Source organism: Amblyraja radiata, chromosome 17 (genome assembly GCF_010909765.2).
Source record: "Amblyraja radiata isolate CabotCenter1 chromosome 17, sAmbRad1.1.pri, whole genome shotgun sequence".
In the NCBI taxonomy this organism is placed as follows: domain Eukaryota; kingdom Metazoa; phylum Chordata; class Chondrichthyes; order Rajiformes; family Rajidae; genus Amblyraja; species Amblyraja radiata.
The window spans coordinates 33,678,515-33,700,296 of record NC_045972.1 but is presented as its reverse complement, the minus strand read 5'-3'; the positions used below and the strand labels follow the sequence as shown (position 1 = coordinate 33,700,296).

Below are 21,782 nucleotides of genomic sequence, written 5' to 3'. Positions count from 1 at the left end.
TTTCTGCACAACAATGTTGAAGTTGCTGTCAACATAATTTTTCCGTAATGATGACTCACTTGGTATATGTTCTTCTGTGTATTTCTCTAAAAAACCCTCTGAGAGATTTGTTTTCCAATTTCCACAGTGGAATTCCAGCCTTGATCTGTGATTTTCAAGTGATCTGTGAATGCCTTGCACAGATCACTCGAAAACTCAGATTTGCGACTAGAGCCAGCAGTAAATGTAGCGAGGAGACAAGCTTGGGTATTTCGCTTGGGTAGTCTACACCCCAGCGGTATCAACATTTAATTCTCTAATTTTAGATAGCCCTTGTCTTCTCCCTCCTCCCCCTTCCCTTTCCAGCTCTCCTTCTAGTCCTACTTTCTCAGGCTCTTCCTTTCATTTTTCTCGCCCCCCCCCCCCCCCCACATCAGTCTGAAGAAGGGTCTCAACCTGAAACGTCGCCTATTCCTTCTATTCATAGATGCTGCCTCACCCGCATGTTTTGTCTACCTTCAATTTTTCCAGCATCTGCAGTTCATTCTTAAATAGATCTTGGAGAAGACTGAACCAGCAGGGCAGCGGCACGAACGAATGAACGACCGATCGGTGGCGCCCTCGGTTTCTCCCCGGTGGTGGAGATTTTCTTGTAATTTATACTATGTTAACACGTTAATAATAACATTATCATAGAAAACGTTATTATAATCACGGTACAACTGGAGAAAATAGCACGACCTTTCAGCAAAATGGCAAAAAAAATCCGATTTAGGCACTCGATCGTGAAAAAGGCATTATCTTGGTGAAATCATCAAAAAAGGCATGAAAAGGCACATGGCATTTATGGCAAAATCCTGGCTCTAATTATCACCATCAACACATATACCATACAGAGCAATGTGAAGCACTGCTCCACAGAAGAACATGACACAGAGCCAATGCTGGCGCGAATTGGTTGCCGCTGCTCTCTCTTCACACTGTGTTTTTGATTTTCTGTTTTTGGATTGAATTCTGTTTTTAATTTGTGTCACTGTGATGTCTTTAATTACTTGTTTTACTCCGATTATGTTTTAATTTCGATTACTATGTAAGGTGTCCTTGAGATTTTGTATGAAAGGCGCCCATTAAATATAAAATTTATTATTATTATTAATGATTTAATATGAAGTAAGAGCAGCGATTGAACAGAGGGAATAATACTGCTTGGTCAGTCATCTCAATATTACGTTTAGGGGCATCCTGGGGCTATTGATTTGCAGCTATAGAAGTGGCAGAACCCAATGTTAGACATGACATTTTGTTCATGGACAACAAAGAAAGAAATATATTGTGGAACTGGAGAATAGATGAGCGGACCCCTGGGCTACATTAATTACAATCTAAGCAACAAATACGTTCCTTGTATAGACACAAAATGCTGGAGTACCTTAGCGGGACAGGCAGCATCTCTGGAGAGAAGGAATGGGTGATGTTTCAGGTCAAGATCCTTCTTCAGACCTTCCTAGTATTTTGTTTCCAAATATCATCGCCAAACAACATTCTATCCAGATATCCAACATCCATTCCTTCTATCCAGACTTACTCCAACATTTTGTGTCTAACATTGTATTGATGCTGTCTATCCATGTAGTTCTCCTAAATGTTCATGAATGTTCATAATAAACAATTTGAGATTGCAACATCAACCACTGATCCTTATCCAATGGCCATGCTGGAGACATATTGGAATAGGCTTGTCTGAGAAACCTAGAAAAATCCAAATAGGCTTTTTAACATTTGATGATAAAGTTGATACTTTTCTGTACTTATGACAACAATGAGTGTGAGAGGTTCTGTAATACAGTTTAGATGTCAATTCAATGTTGTAACAAGTCCTGTATCAAATTCAAATTAAATCTGCTCACGATTTTCTGGTCAATTCACAGCGATAGTTTATTACACGGCCTTGAATTACAGCAGTGATTTACTAAAAGGTTCACAGCTGCTCCTCAGTTATATCACTAATATCAAAATCATTGTGTTTTAATTTCAAAAAACTCTTGGATCGCTGCTCTGTGCACCATATAGCAAAGTAGTCATCATGTGCCAGAGTAGAACCAGTCTAAAATTATTTTATAATAAACATTACACAGATATCAACAGAATCCAACCATGGACTAAACAGAAGTTTTTGCTCAAAGTTTTCCCTTGTGATACTAATGCAAAACAAAGCCAACCCTAAAATTAATTTCCCATCTGAAAATAGCTGCCCGACAATCATCCTCACCTTTTACATTCCTCCTATTAACTCCGACAGTACATGTCTGACTCACCTTCCCATTTGACCAGCCTGTGATCAATTCACAAACACCATCTGAGTTCAAGTCAAAAGCATGAATACTCATGGCATGATTTTTAGACTGCAAAAAAAAGTGGTAAACATAAAAGTCAAGTTAAAATACAGAAAAAAATAATTGATTGAAAACATTGAACTGGAACTCTACTCTTGTGCAAGGTCAACAGGCAGTCTTCTTGTAGAAACAATGAACTGCAGGCTTATTTGGAAGCCATCATTGTTGGTCTTGCCTTAATTCAGAATTTTAACTTGTTGATCCGCCCCGTCTTTGTCAATAACTATTTTAAAGCTAATAGAGCACTGGTCGTGGTCCCAAAAGATTTATCCACTGCAGTCACTTGTCCTTCCCAATTTCCTAGGAGTAGATCAGGCTTTCCCCGCTCCCTCAGGCAGGCTGAGCGAAGGTGTTCTGCGAACCGATCTTTGTCCTTCCTTAACACAATTGATAAATTTCACCCCATCTAAGCCCTTGACACTATAATAGCCCCAACCTATATTGGGGAAGTTAAAATCCTCTACATCTACCCGGCATTTTGTTCTTCTAATTCCCGTTGACTATTTGGGGGCCTATAGTACATTCCCAACAAAGTGATCATCCCATTTTTATTTCACAGATCTACCCATATAGCCTCACTGGATGAACCATCAGTAATGCCATCTCAGACTACCGCTGTCACATTCTCCTTAATCAATAAGACAACACCCCCCTCCTCTTTCTCTTCTGTAGCACCTGTTCCCTTGTACATTTAGGGTACCAGTCCTGTCCCTCTCAGCCAGGTGTTTGTATTACCCATTACATTAAAATAAATGAAATTCAATCCAACAGTTGTGCATAGACAATTGGGATTAGATTGGATTGACACAAAAAGCTGGAGTAACTCTGCAGGACAGGCAGCATCTTTGGAGAGAAGGAATAAATAACGTTTCGGGTCAAGACCCTTCTTCAGACTGGTTAGGGATAAGGGAAACAAGAGATGGTAATGTGGAGAGATAAAGAACAATGAATGAAAGATATGCAAAAAAGTAACGTTGATAAAGGAAACAGGCATGTAAGTTGTTTGTAGGGTGAAAACGAGAAGTTAGTGCGACTTGGGTGGGAGAGGGATAGAGAGAGAGGAAATGCCAGGACTACCTGAAGTGAGAGAAATAAATATTCATCCCACTGGGGTGTAAGCTGCCCAAGCGAAATACGAGATGCTGTTACTCCAATTTGCATTTAGCCTCACTCTGACAATGCCAGGACAGAAAGGTCTGTGCAGGAATGGGAAGGAGAATTAATGTGTATGGCAACTGGGAGATCAGGTAAGTTCAGGCAGGCTGAGCGAAGGTGTTCCGCGAAATGATCGCCCAGTCTATGTTTGGTCTTGCCGATGTGTAAGTGTCCACATCTTGAACAACGGATACTGTAGATGAGGTTGGAGGAGGTGCGAGTGAACCTCTGCCTAACCTGAAACGACTGTCGGGTCTCTGGATAGAGTCGAGGGAGGAGGTATTGGGATAGGTGTTGCATCTTCTGCGGTTGCAGAGGAAGGTACCTTGGGAGGGGGTGGTTTCGGTGGGAAGGGATGAGTTAACCAGGGAGTTGCGGAGGGAACGATCTCTGCGGTAGACGGAAAGTGGTGGAGATGGGAAAATATGGCTAGTGGTGGGATCCCATTGGAGATGGCGGAAATTTTGGAGGATTATGTGATGTATGCGACGACTGATGGGGTGGAAGGTAAGGACCAAGGGGACTCCGTCTCTCTTGTGGCTTGAGGGAGGGGGAGCAAGGGCAGAGCCCCCCCTTTCCCTAAAGGAACCCCCTTTCCCTAAGGAATGAGGGGACCTTGGATGTCCTGGTATGTACCACTTCATCTTGGATGCAGATGCGGCGTAGACAGAGGAATTTGAAGTAGGGGATAGAGTCTTTGCAGGAAGCAGGGTGGGAAGAAGTGTAGTCAAGATAGTTGTGGGAGTCAGTGGGTTTGTAATAGACGTCAGTCAATAGTCTATTTCCTGTGATGGAGACTGTGAGATCAAGAACGGGGAGGGAGGTGTCAGAGATGGTCCAAGTAAATTTGCGTGCAGGATGAAAATTGGTGGTGAAGTTGAGTGTCCTTGAGTTCTGCATGGGTGTGGTCATTGCCGTGGTTCTGCCTATCCTGTGCACTGAACTTTCTTACATTACCTTCCAGACCAACTTCCAGCCTCTCACCTGCATCAGTCCTGATTTGGATGCTCCTACTACTCCTACCATTTCTCCTACTCAATGTTACCACCGTATGTGGAACTTGTTATCACATGCAGTAATTTAGATAACTAGCACAGATGCCTATTAAGGAAAAAAAGACACAAAGTGCAGGAGTAACATGGTGGGTCAGGCAGCATATCGGGAGAACATGGATAGATGATGTTTCGTGTTAGGTGGGGTCTGAAGAAGGGCCATGATCCAAAATATTACCTATCTATATTCACCGGAGGTGCTATCAACTACTGAATTACTCCAGCACTTTGTTTTCCTTTTTTGTAAAGGAACATCTGCAGTTTCTTGTTTCTGTCTATTAATTAAAGCAGGTAAGATACATAAAGGGAAAGCAGGATATTCCGATAAGGTTAGATAGCCTGGTGTACAACATATTTCTGCCTTGCATAACAATTGCTATTGGTGACACCTAACATAGGCCAGCATGGCTTTTCTTGATTGTAGTCCCTTTTAATCTTTCATGACCAAATTCAACTGAGAATGCACACTAATGAAAATGGATCCTGAGGAGGACTGATCTTCAGCTGTTTAAGTTATTATGCAGTACTGGAATGAAAGGTTCAGCAGTACATTCAAGTCCCTCCCAGCCTGGTGCAAAGAAATACTCATGTGGTAATTGGAGGACATAAATCATTGTGTTGGAAGGTTCAAGTTCCCCATGAGGGAAGAATTGCACTTGAAAAATACTGCTGTGCATGAAAAGAAACAGCTCAAACACAGCGAAACATTTAAAATGAAGTACTATTGGCCATTTTGTGCTCATAAGTGTTTATAGTTCAGCATTCTAAGATCAGTAGATGCAAAATAAAATTGCCCCCACATATTTACCCGACAGGTTCAACTACAGGTTGAAACTTTCCATGTCCGGCATGCTGTGGTGCAACAACTCTCATGGTCTTGTATGTTTTAAATCTACAGTATAAAGCTGTACTAATTAACAAGTTATAACCAATATTTGACCAGGATATAACTAAAATCTAAAATTAACTGAGATCTGTACTAATCTGTAACTAATTAACCTACCAGTACAAGTTTTACAATCTCAGTTGAGAGTTTTTCCAATTTAGAATACGTTGCATTACAAATAGTTCTCAGAACCCTTGCGTAACCTGGAGTGCCAAGACTTAAAAGGAACAATTCCCCTACTCAGAGGAAAGTGATCAGGGTCAATTTCTGCTGTCGGGCATTTTCTACAGGCCCCAAGATTGTCAGACTGGAGAATGTCAACCTGTATTGCATCAATGTGATAGACAATAGACAACAGGTGCAGGAGTAGGCCATTCGGCCCTTCGAGCCAGCACCGCCATTTAATGTGATCATGGCTGATCATCCCCAATCAGCACCCCGTTTCTGCCTTCTCCCCATATCCCCTGACTCTGCTATTTTTAAGAGCCCTATCCAGCTCTCTCTTGAAAGCATCCAGAGAATCTGCCTCCACCGCCCTCTGAGGCAGAGAATTCCACAGACACACAACTCTCTGTGAGAAAAAGTGTTTCCTCATCTCCATTCTAAATGGCATACTCCTTATTCTTAAACTGTGGCCCCTGGTTCTGGACTCCCCCAACATCGGGAACATGGTACCAGTGTGTGTAGAGCCTAGATACAATTTGCAAGCTAAGAATAAGAATATCTGCAGACCCTGTCAATTAGGTGCAAAATGCATATAATGGATTGGATGGCAGCAAACCAGACATACACCTTGTAAATGATTGTAAATAATGTTGCAGAGTTCTACTTTGCTGAGTGTGGATTGGATGAGCTATTGAGCCTTGTCTGGGTTTCTGGCAGATCAGGGTAAATGTTTCTAAGTTGGCTTCCTTGTGAAGTCCAGTTTGAATACAATGTATTGAGCTGCTGTATTATTGGGTTAGGGAAATGTCTGTTATGTATGGGGTTAATCGATATCTGTAATTGGGTTATTAAGAGACGGCCCCCAATGTGGTTCAGCCCCTCGAGGTCCCGGGACATATAAAAGTCCGCTTCCACGAGGTCCAGCGTCGATTTTCTGGGAGAGCGCTTGGGACTGCGTTAAATTCTGGAGTGTCTCTGTCTGAGCGAGGCCTAGAGGGCTTGAACAGGCAGATACGAGATTCAAACCCGCGGTGGGATAGGTACAGTAGTTGAACTGTAATGCGCTTTTATTAAAATAAAATTTAGTTGTTTCAAGTGCTTGATTCAGTGTTTTTACTGAAACTAGACTGGGGGGGAAACTTAGAAACGAGCAATTTACAAACCAATAATTTTGCTGATCTGTTTCTTTGATACCCCAGTACATTTGTTCACTTTTTACAGTAAGAGTGAAAACCAGGCCATTTGGAGCAACATTATATTATGCACCTTAATTCTCCAGTAGCGAGTAGCCCGGTCGTACACTCCGACAGTGCCATTTGCCAGGGCATATCCAAATCGGCTTCCATGCATGTGGCACAGGGCTGTGATTATCTGTAAAGGCAAAATACCGACATGCCAAAATCTTGCTGAAAATAAAGCCTGCATGTGAATATTTGCACATAGAAATACCTCAATATCCTGGGGGAAGAGTAAAAGTACAATCAGTTTTATTAATTATTGCAAGGATTTCTTTGTACATAAAATCCCCAAAATATGAAAATTACCTGTTAACACTGGTTACTTTCAGACAGTGGGACCCATTACTGCATGTAAAGCAGAATCATATTGGTGCAAATTATTTTTTGTATATAACAATAACTAAACTGTTAACGTTGGTCATGTATTAGCACCTAATGCTATTTGGCAGTGATATCTTGGATGCAACGCGACTGTTAGTGATTGTCAAACTATCAACACCTGCACTGCACAAATAGCGAGCAGCAGTAAATTTCAGTGCAATGCTGATGACCTTACGGACCTTGTACAACAGTATCTATTTATTTTGCGTATCAAATGCATCTTAGAAAGTTTGTATTCAAGGCACAACACTAAAGAGTTTTTGAACTCAGCTTAGTTTGGTCGTATGAAGCAGCAAATGCCCACTTTCACATTATGTGGTAACCTTTGTGGCGAGCTCTAGGTTGATCCGAGCATTGGTCTTGGCTTAGAAAACAACAAAGCCAAAGGAATAACACCAGATCACTTGCCTTTCTTTTGCAATATATGTTAGATGTCATCTTAAACAGTCTATGGCATCAATCTTTGGCCCACCATGTACATGTCAACAATAGAGCATGCACCTAAACTAATCATATTTTCTAGCATTCAGCCCATAGGCTTCAACACCACAACAAATCAATTGAAAGCTCAACATTCCACAGAATTCATTAAGTTTTCATTACTAATTATTGATTTAGGACTTTTTCTAAAAAGCACTGAAAGATTGCTTCTTACTTCTGTTTCTGACATTTCTGCCACAATTTCAGCATTTTTGAAGACCCTGATGTCAAAGTCCTCCGAGCCAGCCAGAAGCTGTAAAGAAAATCGTTCAACACACCGTTAGAAATGCATTATATTTCTCAAACCAGTGTTCATTGAGCTGGAAAATGACCAGTTGTTCTTACTTGAGCTTTTGTGGCTTAACTGTTCTTTATCTAAGACATTGTTTAGAGTTGGGATATTCATGAGCGTTCTGAATAATTGAGGAGTATAAAAGTATATACACATACAAAGTGAATAATATCCACGTCTTCATTCTTTAACTGGTAAACAATTATTAAGATGTGGAAAATTAAAAAAAAAACTTTTTTGTCACGTGAATTTTATTTTTGATCATTGATGTGAACTCACCTCCTTCTTCCCATCACCATCAAAATCACAGAGAGCCAGTGACCGAACATTATCCCCCGTGACCTGTATAAAATACAAGCATTTTAGCTTGTGCTATTTCAACAATTTATGTTAATTTCCAATGTAACCAATACTTAAGACAACCAGCCATTCCTCAAGTTATTGCCCGCTCTTTGAAGGACACCTTCAGCAATTTTAGCAAGAGGTGCATGGACATAAGTTTACAAGCATAAGATGCTCAATGGCACACGATATTGATAACTGTAGGGACCAGTACGTCCAATTTTAGGAGGGGCACAGTGGAGACTTAGAAGTGCTTCAATGGTAAAAAAAAACCCATCTCAGACAAATTGCTTGTGCTTTATGGGTGGACACATCTTCAATCAATGTGTGATGTAATGTCCACACAGTTAATCTCCTGTTGGAATACTGAGTTCATACTCGGAGAGGTCATAACCTTGTTGAGAGTATTAAACGGTTTATTCAATCCTCCAACCATTTGGCACATCAGTGGGTTTACAAGAGATCACTTATGTGTTTACTCAGTAGGAAGAGTTTTAAAAGTTTCCGCAAGTTTGACAAGACAAAACCATAGGCCTTAGGGAAAGCAAAGGTTAGAAAGACCATTGCAAACCATTTTAACTCCCCTTCCCTTTTCCATACTGACTTTTCTGTCCTTGGCCTCCTTCGCTGCCAGATTCTGCTTGGTAGCTTATAACCAAACGGCATGAACACCAAATTCTCCAATTTCAAGTGATACAGTGGCCACCCTCGTCTCTTTCCCTGCTCCCACCTCCACCCCACTCCGCACACAATTCAAGAGTCAAGAGAGAATTGTCATGTGTACCGTCAACGGAACAATGAAATTCTTACTTCTCCACCATTCGAGTCACCCTGCTCCTTTCTCCTTCTATGCATTTGTCTCTCATCCCTGAGTCCCACATTTCTCTTTTATCCTCCCTCTTTCCTCTCCCCCTGCCAATTGTCTTGTCACCTCTGGCCTTCGTCACTTATGCCACCCATCTGCCAATTAAACCTCCCAATTAAATCTCAATTGTTTCCCCCCACCTAATTAGGGACCAGTACGTGTATTACACAAGCCAAATTGGTGAAACACGATTTTGATCGGAAACGAAGGAAAGCAATTTGGAAATTGGCAAGTAGAAAAATGTTTAGGGACAATAAACTGTTTCCATATAACCTCCCTGCAGTAATCAGACACCATTGTCTCTCAAGACCACAAGCTGCTAGTTTCACTGAGAGCGGCCATTGAAATGACTAAACAATCACTTCTTTCGGCATGATTTTCTGTCACTCAAAGTTTCTTAGGAATGCAACAGTTGTGTTACAGCAGAACTACCTGTACAGAAATACGCAAAGTTAATCATTATACTGCAGTAATGCACAACACTTGCTTAACCTTCAACACTAAAAACTCAGTTGATAGTGATTATGAGATCAGAGTGATACACTTTGGCAGCCGAAAGAAAAAAAATCTACTTAAAAAAATTGCTAATATTTCATTTTGCTATCAAGCTTCAAAGCATCAATGTTTTTTCTGAAAATGTACACCCATTTCACTATCAGTTAATTTATACGTTCTTTTAAGTAACCAACCAGGATTCCCGATGAGGGGCTAAATGTTTCCTGAAGTGGAACACAAAACAACGTTTTTTGCATGTCAATCCATTTGCCTTTTCTACTGTTTTTAACCATTCAACTTAAGTGCAAGGAATATGCATGTTTCACAAAGGATATTGAAAAATGCGTAAATCTTAAATCTAATAAAGAAATATCAATTGTTTGGAGGATGATCAATTTATTTCCAAGGACTGACATTTTCAAACATTCTTATGTTCCTGGTCTGCCCTTCTAATATTTACCAGAGACCATTAAGTCTAAATGGTCTGTGTTTCTGTGCTAATTTCCCAATTTAATTTCATGTAGCTTCAGAAAATCTCAAAAAATCTGTACCACTCTTTCCTATAATTTCCCATTTTAATCTCTCCAATTTAGGTTGCCACCCTGACAACGCAACTAAATCAACTGCGTCAACAGTCTTAACCTCAATTAGTTAATTGAAGTTATATGCTATGGACTAATCTACTCAATTACCCTCAGACATTGATACTTTTATTTCTTTGTGGAGGAACCATATAGGCTGTCAGACATCTACTGAGGTTGTTCCATAACTAAGGTAATTTGCCGTTTCATTTTTCCTTTTCCACTACATGCCTGCGTCACAGAGTAATATGCCTGACATGGCGAAATACTAACCAAAATATCCAAAACGCCTAATTATCCAGTCTATCTACAGATGACTTAAGAGGAAGCTCTCTTTGCGGATGTGTCCTATGACTGTGGCGGCAAATCTGGAAAAACAATATTGATTCTTTGTTCTATTTAGTATCACTTCCACACGTTGCACCATGTAGTGCCACCCTACCTGCCTCCCCTACCAAAGCCTGAGACTCAGACCTGGCACAATTCTGCATTTCCATACCGTCCAGAAAAGATCATTTCCTTCTTTATCGAAACCTTGGAGTGTGCAGTTCCCTCCAATTATTGCCAATGGACAGGATATGTCCCCCAGCTGCCCAAGTACCACTGCATTGGCACCATCTGCAACCTACAAAAAGATAAACAGCAAATCAGAATTCCTCCACAAGCCTTTCAAAACTGTTTATGATTGATCCACAACAACACACATAGTGAAAGATGAGTCTTTATTCCATTAGCAGACAGGAACATTTAAACTGCCAGCCATTCCCATCCAGCTCGGCTTTGCTTCTGAGAGAGAGCGGGCTGACCTTGCTAGTGTAAAGCTGTGTAGTACCATAATACCATGTCAAGGGTGGCATGCACATATGTGTAGCGGAGATTATAAATGGCATGGATTAATAAAGATTAATCTACATCCTTCCTCTTAAAGAAGCAAAGCATATATGGTTAGTGGAGTGGTTCATGGACCATATTGTAAAACACCAGTATAAGATGTGAGCATTTATTATTTTACGTGTACATGCTTGTGCATATGTGAGCTCATAAAACGAGACGGGTCATGCACAGTTCAAGTATTACCGGTGAATTTTCCAATCAGCGGGTTATCAAAAAGATCTTTGTATTGTTCGAGTAGTTGTTGGGTGGGACTTTGAGAGGTAGACAGCTGGTGCACAGTCAGTGCCTCGTGGGAAAGTGTGGGCTTGAACGCTTAGAGAGATTGTTGTGGCTGGGCCCTGTTGCCACGAGGGCAGCAGTACCGGATAAAGTGGCCTTTCTTTTTACAGTAGTGGCACGTTTTGCCATAAGCGAGGCATTGCTCACGGAATTTTTTTTTTTTTTTTAATATTTTATTTTATTAGAAGTAAGTACAGTCATATGGCACCAAAGTGCCTAATATATATTTTCATAATACATTTTATGTACAACTTCTTTTTTTTTTTTGTTACACTGAAAAAAGATTAGAATAAGAAAAAGAAGTTAGATAGTAAAGGATAGAAAGATGTGAAATATATAGTGTGTGAAAAAAGAAAACGAGTAAATGAAAAAAGTTGAGAGAGAGAATAGAGAGAAGAAAAGAAAAAAAAAAAAAAAAAAAAAAAAAAAAAAAAAGAGATCATTATTTATAGTCTTGACCAACCCTCGTCCAGTCCTGAAACAGTTATTTTTTACCATTGTGTTGCACCATATGATTCCAAAAAAACGACGAATGGAGACCAACTCGTTATGAATTGGTCTGATTTATCCATTAGGAGGAATCGCATTTCCTCAAGATGAGCGGTGTCCAACATACTTGCAATCCACATTTTAAGCGTTGGTATTGATGTACCCTTCCAAAATTTAAGAATTAATTTTTTTGCTATTATTAAACCATAGTTAAGGAATAGATTTTGAGATGTGTTCAATTTATTCCCATCTTCCATTACGCCAAATATAATCATTTCAGTATTAGGTTCCATTCTTGTCTTGAATAATTTTGTAAATATTTCAAAAATATCATTCCAAAATCTATAAAGTTTTATGCAGGAGACTAAGGAGTGTGTTATAGTTGCCTTTTGGGCTAGACATTTATCACAAGTGGCGGATATATTTGGATAAAATTTGTTCAATCTTGTTTTTGAGTAATATAATCTATGTACAATTTTAAATTGAATTAAATTATGTCTTACATTAATTGAACATTTGTGAATATATATCAGGTATTTTTCCCATTTAACCTTCGTAATTTTTATCATTAGTTCCCGTTCCCACTCTTCTCTAAGTACCTCTGTCGATGGTAGGTCTATATTTAGAATACTATTATATAAATATGATATTAATTTTTGTGAGTCAGCTTCAATATTCATTGCCTCTTCCAATAAGTCAGGAGTTACTTTTTGATATCCTTGTATATATTTTTTCACGAAATCGCAAATCTGAAGATATTTAAAATATTGGTTGTTTTTCAATTTAAATTTTAATTGTAATTGTTGGAATGATAGTAAGTTTCCCATTTCATACATATCCCCGATCCTTCTAATTCCGAGACTTTCCCATTGGTTATATGTCTTATCAATAAGAGATGGTTTAAATAAAGGGTTATTCGCTATTGGCATTAACAGTGATAGATTTCTTAATTTTAAAGATAATTTTATTTGTTTCCAAATTCTTATTGTACCATATATAATTGGGTTCTTCTTATATATTGTGTTATTCAGTTTTTTTGGGGAGAAGAGGATCGTTCCTATATTACTAGGATGGCAATCCTCCTTCTCCATTTTTATCCATTCTGTCTGTTGGGTAGCACTATCCAACCAATAAATCATATTCTTAATATGCACTGCCCAGTAATAATACATAAAATTCGGAAGTGAAAGTCCCCCGACCTCTTTTGGTTTACATAAGTGTTTTTTTGTGATTCTATGTGATCTATAGTCCCAAATATAATTAGTAATATTAGAGTCTAATTTTTAAAAAAAGTATTTTGGTATATATACCGGTATAGATTGAAATAGGTATAGTAATTGTGGTAGGAAGATCATTTTTATTGCATTTATTCTACCTAATAATGATAAGGGAAGTGTTTTCCAAAATTTAATCAACGTATTAAGTTTATTTAATAAAGGCATGAAATTAGCATTGAATAATGCTTTATATTTTCTAGTAATCTGAATACCCAAATATTTAAATTTTTCTGTTGCGATTTTAAAGGGGAACTTCAGTAAGTGTGTAGGTTCTTGAGGTTTTAATGTCATGATTTCACTTTTATTCCAGTTTATTCTATATCCAGAAAAAGACCCAAATTCCTCTATTAAGTTTAATAAATTTGGTATGCTCGTTTGTGACTTTGTAATATATAAAAGTATATCGTCTGCATATAATGAGATTTTATTCTTTGAGTCTCTGGTATTATAGCCCTGAATATTCGGATGAATTCTTATACTTTCAGCCAGGGGTTCTATCATAAGGGCAAATAGCAGGGGTGATAGTGCACATCCCTGCCTATTACCCCTTGATAGTTGAAATTTTTGAGATAACATGTTATTAGTTAAAATTCTTGCCATCGGTTTATCATATAATAATTTTACCCATCTTATAAAATTCTCTCCCATATTAAATTTTTGTAGTACTTTATATAAGTATTGCCACTCTACCTGATCAAATGCTTTCTCTGCATCCAAAGAAATAATTGATATATCTTCTTCCTCTACTTTATGCGAGTACATTATATTAAACAGACGTCTCAGATTATTAAATGAGTATCTTTTAGGTATAAACCCCGTTTGATCAGGGTTTATCAATTTACTAATATATTTGCTTAATCTTCTTGATAAAATCTTTGCTAAAATTTTCTGATCTGTATTTAAAAGTGATATAGCTCTGTACGAGCCCGGATCTTCTAAATCTTTATCTATATTTCGGATATTACCGCAATTACCAGTTATGGACCAGAGGGTCGGTTACCCTCCCTGGGGCTGTAGGCGATTGTCGAGGGGTTGTTAATGTTTGTCGCGGGGACCTATAGAAGGCAGAGTGTGGTCCCAGGGCTTTTCGCAGTCTCCTGTGGAGGCGTGGGTTCATATCCCACTTCTGACACCATGTTTATGATTGATCCACACACATAGTGAAAGATCAGTCTTTATTCCATAAGCAAACAGGAACATTTAAACTGCCAGCCATTCTCATCCAACTCGGCGTGGCTTGTAAGATAGAATGGGCTGACCTTGCTAGTGTAAAGTTGTGTAGTACCGTGATACCATGTAAGGGAGGCATGCACATATGTGTAGTGGACATTATAAATGGCATGGATTAATAAAGGTTAATTTACAAAAACATCAATTCCCAACACTTATTTTTGCCAGATCTGGCTTCACAAACCCACAGCAACTTTCACAGCAGTTGAAAAAATCTCCTTTTAAAAAACATTTCTCCACATACAGCAGTTTCTCAATTAAGCAAAATAATAAGCAACTTGTAGGTACCAACATATTGATACAATCTCTTCCCAAGCACTGAGAAAGTATAGGACTAGTCAGTAAAATCAACTTATTTCATTGTTATTCAACCTAACACTTGAACTTTAAAATTTGCCGCCACAGAATCTTCGGCTTTGGGAACATCACGCATAAAAACTGGTAGGTCATTTTGTATGAATCGGGTATATTAGCCTCAGACTCCAACTGTAGGAAGTTTAGGTGGTTTGTTGGATTATCACACCAGGTTCATTGATATGTCTAATGGACAGGGTATGAAATCTTTTTTTCTTTAGTTGCAGCAGGTTATCTCTAAAAGGGCTACAAACAGCCACAATCTAATATGCTTAAGCCCTAAATGGTAGGTTTGTTCAATTTGAAAAAAAGGTCAATGAGCATGATAGTAAGATTGAGTTTTGAAAATAGTCAGATTGTAGGAGAAATGAATAATTAAAGGACAGGACTTAATTCCAAAATAAGATGGGAATCCTGACCTCAGCTTTGAAAAAGCAGAGTGTGCATGGAACTTTAAAGGAGGAAAATAAAACAGAAGGCAGGTAGCCATATTAATATGAAAAGAATGAATACAAGTCCCACAAAAGGTAAAAATGAGAAGCTTGGAGCAACAGCAGCCAAATAACAATGTTTTGCTGTCCATTCACAGTGTCGGAGTGTCTTGAAACAAACTTTACAGAAAATTAATATTTTTGTATTTGAGGGACTTGCATTTTACAAAGATACCATTGCCATATATTGGGATACAAAGCTACCATAATTCCATTTGAGATTTGGAAAAAATTAAATAGAAAATGTAAATGCCTCTCTTTTTACCTATTCAGAGGATGTGCCTTTCACTGACAAAGGCTCCATTTATTGTTCATTCCTCACTATCCTTGGGAAGATGTGGTGTGCTAACCTTCTTGAAATTCTGCAGTTCTTTTGGAGAAGGTACACCTTGTACCTTCTCCAAAAGAGATGTTGGCTGTAGCATTCCAATATTTGGACCCATTGCATTGATAAAGGAAATGTAATATATTTCCAAGTCACATCATTCTGTGGTGATCATTGTACTGTGCCCCTGCATTTTGACGTAACACGATTCACAGGCTATGGAGCTGCTGTTGCAGCAGTCTTCATAGCTTGCGGCTGATGGTACATACTGAGCTTGCACTCGTGATGGAGGGAGTGAATATTTATGGTGATGAGTGGGTGTAAATCACACAGGTTGCTCTGCCTGGTGTTGAACTCCTTGAATGCTATTGGAGCTGCATTCATCAAGTGGAGAGTTTTCATCACATTCTAGACACAGAACCCTGCAGATGGAGGGAAAGATTTGGGGTAGAAACGACGTAAGTCATCCATCTGTAACTTCCTCTTGCGGGCACAATATTTGTATGATCGTTCCGAGGATGTTGCTTGTGGAAGACTTGATGTTTAGACTTTAGAGATACAGTGTGGAAACAAAGCATTCAGCCCACCGAGTTCACGCTAATCAGCAATCACCCCATACACTAGCACTATCCTATACACTAGTGACAATTTACTATTTTACAGAAGCCAATTAGCCTACAACTATGCAAGTCTTTGGGAGTGTGGGAGGAAACAGGAAACCCATGTAGGCACAGGGCGAACGGGCAAACTCTGTACAGGCAGCACTCATAGTCAGAATCTAATAAAAGTCTGGATAAAATGCGTCATTAGCTCCAAAAAACATTTTGAAATCTAATTAGATAACAAGCACTTGACATTGACAACAAGAAGCACAACATTTATCAAGTAAAAAATATATTTTTGGCAAAGTTGGCAGGATTTTCAATGAGCACATATTCGGAACGCTACTTGGAATCAGACAACACTTTAATGCAAAGATTTTCTTTTGAAAACATAATATTTCACTGTCAAGCAAAATCTTTATTAAAAAGAAATTATCTCGTCATTATCAGATTGGGACTGAGAAAAAAACAAAAAAAAACAAAAAGGGCAGATCTCCAACATTACACTTTAAAGGCATTTATAAAATATTGGGAGTAAAACATCTTGGGATGTTCCAAAGCCTTTAGCATATGGTTGCTCTGCATTCAAGTGATGGATTAAAATCTTACCTCCTTATAGAAAACATCTGAGTTGTTATGTACATCATATGCCAGTAGGTTAGTCTGTGTGCCTACAAGCAACGTGTCATGGCCGAGTGTGGGATTAAGTATTCCTGCAGTTAGACAGCTGACATTCTGGTTTATATTCAGGAGGTAGGTGTCGGAATCCAGGCCACCTTGCAATAAATGATTGGCAACAACTCGCTGGCTACGGATATGGGGGTTGTGGATAAAAACCTAAAATAAACAGCAAATTATTACCAACTACAACAAATCAAACGCTTAAAACAAAAGATATCCCTGTCACATTCAAAATTAGATGTGTTGTCTCAACAGTTCAAAATATTTGAAAATAGTGAAAATCTGTTACCCTTTGGTATGCCATTGAATATTATGATTTATCTTTATAGTTCAATTGAAACTGTACATATAGCTCTGAAATATTTGTCAAATATACTCCTGAAGACTACTGCATTACCGCACAAGTGAACTGCATCATTAAATCTCATACAACTGCAATTAGCAATGGAACTAAAATAATAATATTAATGTTAAATGTTCAAATAAGAAATGTTTCTAAATTTCACAATGATATTGTGATTGGCAACATGATAGAAAATGCATCAAGAACCACAAAAAAGCCAAAGCATTAAATTATATTGGAAAAACACATTAAGTGATGTGTTAACTCTCCCTATCTTTCTATAGAGGATGAAAGCTTTCAATAAATATAGTTTATTTATTAAATATTTATTCAACCAATCTCCGCCCGACCGCAGAACCAACCAATCCCCGTCTACTAATACTCTCCTCCGCCTAGCGGAGCTGGTCCTTACCCTCAACAACTTTTCCTTTGACTCCTCCCATTTCCACCAAATTCAAGGCGTAGTTATGCCATAGAAACTATCAACAAGGCTGTATTTTCAATTGGCATTTCCAGTGCCCAGGACAATTCTGGGTGAACCGCTCGCATTGGCTTCTTTATGCCTCTCTAGTTTATAATAATTGAATGGCTTGCTATGCCATTGTAGAGGACAGTTAATCAATCACATTACTGTGGCTCTGGAGACCAGGTAAATCTGATATATTTCCTCCCCTATCGAACATTAGTGAATCAGATGGTTCTTTATAACAATAAATGTATTAATTCCAGAATTTGAATTTGAATTTATCACCTCTGCTGTGGTGGGATTAGAACCCATGTCCTCAGTATTTTGCCCTGGATGTCTCGATTACTAATCTAGTGTTAATACCACCGTTTGGCTGCACAATATCCTAAAAAAAAAAGCCACTGCCCCTAGTTCAGTTTGTTGATGGTTATAAACCCTCACTCAGTGCCCCCACTACTTCACTTAGTAACAATAGTTCAAGAAGCAGTACCTTTCCAGCCTGTGTTGCAGCGGTCAAGCAGGGATGTATGCCATCATATTTTCCCACAGTCACCATTCGAGGGTTGATTCTGTGGTTTAACTTGAGGCTGAACACTGGAACAAGCATGGTTCTCAGCTGGAGGTACCAAAGGAAAAAAAAGATGATCACTATGAACATGTTCTAAAACCATTCAGAAACAGGACTATATGGGAATGGGAGGGATGGGAAGGCATCAAAACATGCAAATCATTTTATACAAATTGTATGAGATGGGTTCCAGTTTATGGAGGACATGGGGATTGTCCGGCGGTTGGATAGCCCTTGGGCTTCCCCGCTGCACATGGTACCCAAAGCATCCGGGGGTTGGAGACCGTACGGTGATTACAGGCGTCTTAACGCCATAACCACGGCAGATCGGTACCCAGTCCCGAACATCCAGGATTTCTCAGCTTATCTGGAGGGCGCAACCTTTTTCTCGAAGGTCGACCTCATTCGTGGATATAATCAAATTCCGGTCCATCCCGACGACGTCCCTAAGACGGCCATCACCCCTTTCGGCATTTTCGAATGGTTAAGAATGCCTTTTGGCCTGAAGAACGCTGCTCAGGCGTTCCAAAGGCTAATGGATCAGGTCGGTCAGGCTTTGCCGTTCATATTCATCTACCTCGATGATATTCTGGTGGCCAGCAGCTCGCAGGCAGAGCACGTCAGGCACCTCCGCCTGCTCTTCAAACGGCTGCGCGAACACGGGCTGGTGATCAACCCCGTGAAGTGCCAGTTCGGATTGCGTTCCATTTCCTTTTTGGGTCACAGCATCACCTGCCACAGCGCACAGCCACTGCCCGAGAAGGTCAACGCTATCCGTCGCTTCATGAAGCCTCTATCAGTCAAGGGCCTACAGGAGTTTATCGGTATGGTTAATTTCTACCACCGATTCATCGCGTCAGCAGCCGCCATCATGCGGCCGCTGTTCCAATGTCTGGCCGGTAAGCCTAAGGACCTAGTCTGGTCCAAGGAGGCAGAGATGGCGTTCGAGGGGACTAAGACAGCATTGGCCAACGCCACTATGCTGGAACACCCTAGGCCGTCTGCCCAAACGGCCCTCACTGTGGACACATCCGACGGCGCGGTGGGTGCTGTCCTCGAACAACGAGTAGGTAGCCGCTGGGTGCCGCTGGCATTTTTCAGCAGGTAGCTGCGAGTCCCCAAAGTTAAGTACAGCGCTTTCGATCGGGAACTCCTCGCGCTCAACCTAGCGATCCGCCATTTCCGTTATTTCCTAGAGGGGCGCGCGTTCACCGCATTCACGGACCACAAGCCCACTCACGTTCGCTTTGACCAAGGTGTCCGATCCCTGGTCTGCCAGGCAGCAGAGACATCTCACCTACATATCCGAATTCACATCTGATATTCGGCATGTGGCGGGGAAGCTGAACGTTGTGGCTGACGCGCTGTCCCGTCCGGCAGTCCCCGAGGTTTCAGCGTTAAGTCTAGGCGTGGATTATGAGGAGCTGGCCGCTGCCCAACAGGCAGATGCCGGTATGGGGGTTTACCCAATGCTGAATCAGGCCTCAAGCTGGCTAAGGTGCCCTGCGGCGCCGGCGTGCGGGTCCTTTGCGATGTCTCCAGGGGCAAAGCCCGCCCAATCGTCCCGGTAGCCTGGAGGCGTCGGATTTTTGACGCCATCCACAGCCTAGCCCACCCGTCCATTCGGGTCACCTCTGCCTTGGTTGCGGCCAAGTTCGTCTGGCATTGGGTTACGGAAGCAGGCTGCAGCATGGGCCCGCTCTTGCATCCCCTGCCAGACTTCCAAGGTACAGAGGCATGTGCGCCCGCCCTTGCAGGATTTCGCTGTCCCGGACGGCAGGTTCCTGCACATCCATGTCGACCTGGTAGGTCCCTTGCCGTGTTCGCGCAGGGCCACTCACCTACTGACTATCGTAGATGGGTTTACTAGGTGGGCGGAGGCGATAGCGTTAACTGATACCTCCGCTGAGGCTTGCATGCGGGCCATCGTCTCACATTGGATTGCTCGTTTCGGGGTTCCTTCCGATATCACTACTGATCGAGGGGCCCAGTTTATGTCCTCCCTGTGGGGTGGTATGGCGCAGCTGTATGGCGCGAAGCTGCATCAAACCACCGCGTATAATCCAGAGTACAACGGTTTGGTTGAGCGTTTCCACAGGCACCTCAAGTCGGAGTTGAAAGCTCGGCTCACCGGCCCCGATTGGGTCAACCAGTTGCTTGGGTCCTCTTAGGCATCAGAACCACGCCTAACGAGGACCTCAACGCGTCCTCAGCCGAGCTGGTTTACAGCTCGGTTTTGCGGGTACCTGGGGATTTTCTGCCCGTTCCCTGGGATCAGGATGTACCAGCTTCGGCAGTGTTAGCTGACCTTCGCGAGCGGGCGCACGCTTTGGTCCCGGTTCCCACTTCTCGGCACGGGTCATCCGCTGTGCATGTGCCTACTATGTTACGGGATTGTGTTAATGTTTTGCTTCCTAGGGATGCTCACCGCTCGCCGTTACAGCGGGTCCGTACAGGGTGCTGTCTGTACGAAGGTCCGTACAGGGTGCTGAGGACTGGTACCTCGGCGTTAACGTTGGACATGGGTGGCAAGGAGGAGTTCGTCTCCGTGAGCCGCCTTAAGCCAGCACACGTCAACGAGGATAGCGGTGGCCACTCCGCGGCATAGAGGACGTCCACCGGCCATTTACCGCCCTCTGCACCTGTTACCCCCGGTTATGTTGCATCGGTCCCCTATGTTACGCCCGTCCCTCGTTTGCGATCGTCGCGTCCCTCCGGTTCTGTTTTACCGGCCCCTACTGTTACGCTTGCCATGCAACCTCGGACTACGCGTTCCGGTCGAACCATCCGGTTACCCATGCGTTTCTGTACCGCGGATTCTGGGGGGGGGGCATGTTGCGGCGCTTGCTGGCGCACGCAGGTATCGAACCAGGCGTTCGGAAGCCGCGGTCACGTGACTCGGGAGGGGCTGCTTGTTTTTGCGCGGTTTTGCTTTCGCGTGGCAGTTCAGTGCTGACCACCGTTGTGGCCAGACATGTTGCGAGAACCTGTGAGCTAAGAAGCTATTTTGTGAATAAAATACGTTGAAAAACTTAGTTGTCGTTCTTGCGACTGCCAAAAGGTTAACCTATGATGAGCGTTTGTCGGCACTGGGCCTGTACTTGCTGGAGTTTAGAAGAATGAGGGGGGAACTCATTCAGTATAGTGAAAGGCTTGGATAATGTGGATGTGGAGACAATGTTTCCACTAGTGGGAGAGTCTAGGACTAGAGGTCATAGCCTCAGAATTAAAGGATGATCTTTTCGGAAGTAGATGAGGAGAAATTTCTTTAGTCAGAGGGAGTGTATCTGTGGAATTCTTTGCCACAGAAGGCTGTGGCGGCCAAGTCAGTAGATATTTTTCAGGCAGAGATAGATAGATTTTTGATTCGTACAGGTGTCAGAGGTTATGCGGTAAAAACAGGAGAATGGGGTTATGGGCCTGTCCCACTTAGGCGACTCTCTAATTTTAACGGAATTAATCTACACCTGGCGACAACC

At 41.3% G+C, this 21,782-nt stretch overlaps 1 protein-coding gene across 3 annotated transcripts in view; it reads right to left on the bottom strand.

The window, feature by feature from the left end:
* The window catches only part of bbs2 (Bardet-Biedl syndrome 2), a 48,251-nt gene that overhangs the window by 24,625 nt on the left and 1,844 nt on the right, over window positions 1–21,782 (bottom strand). For all 3 annotated transcript variants that reach the window (XM_033036069.1, XM_033036070.1, XM_033036071.1), the window contains exons 2-8: window positions 18,226–18,351; window positions 16,855–17,082; window positions 10,804–10,929; window positions 8,301–8,363; window positions 7,905–7,982; window positions 6,897–7,001; window positions 2,295–2,381 (exon numbers count right to left, since the gene is read on the bottom strand). In XM_033036069.1, coding sequence (XP_032891960.1) covers window positions 2,295–2,381; window positions 6,897–7,001; window positions 7,905–7,982; window positions 8,301–8,363; window positions 10,804–10,929; window positions 16,855–17,082; window positions 18,226–18,351 — 813 coding nt within the window. The remainder of the gene's footprint in view (window positions 1–2,294; window positions 2,382–6,896; window positions 7,002–7,904; window positions 7,983–8,300; window positions 8,364–10,803; window positions 10,930–16,854; window positions 17,083–18,225; window positions 18,352–21,782) is intronic.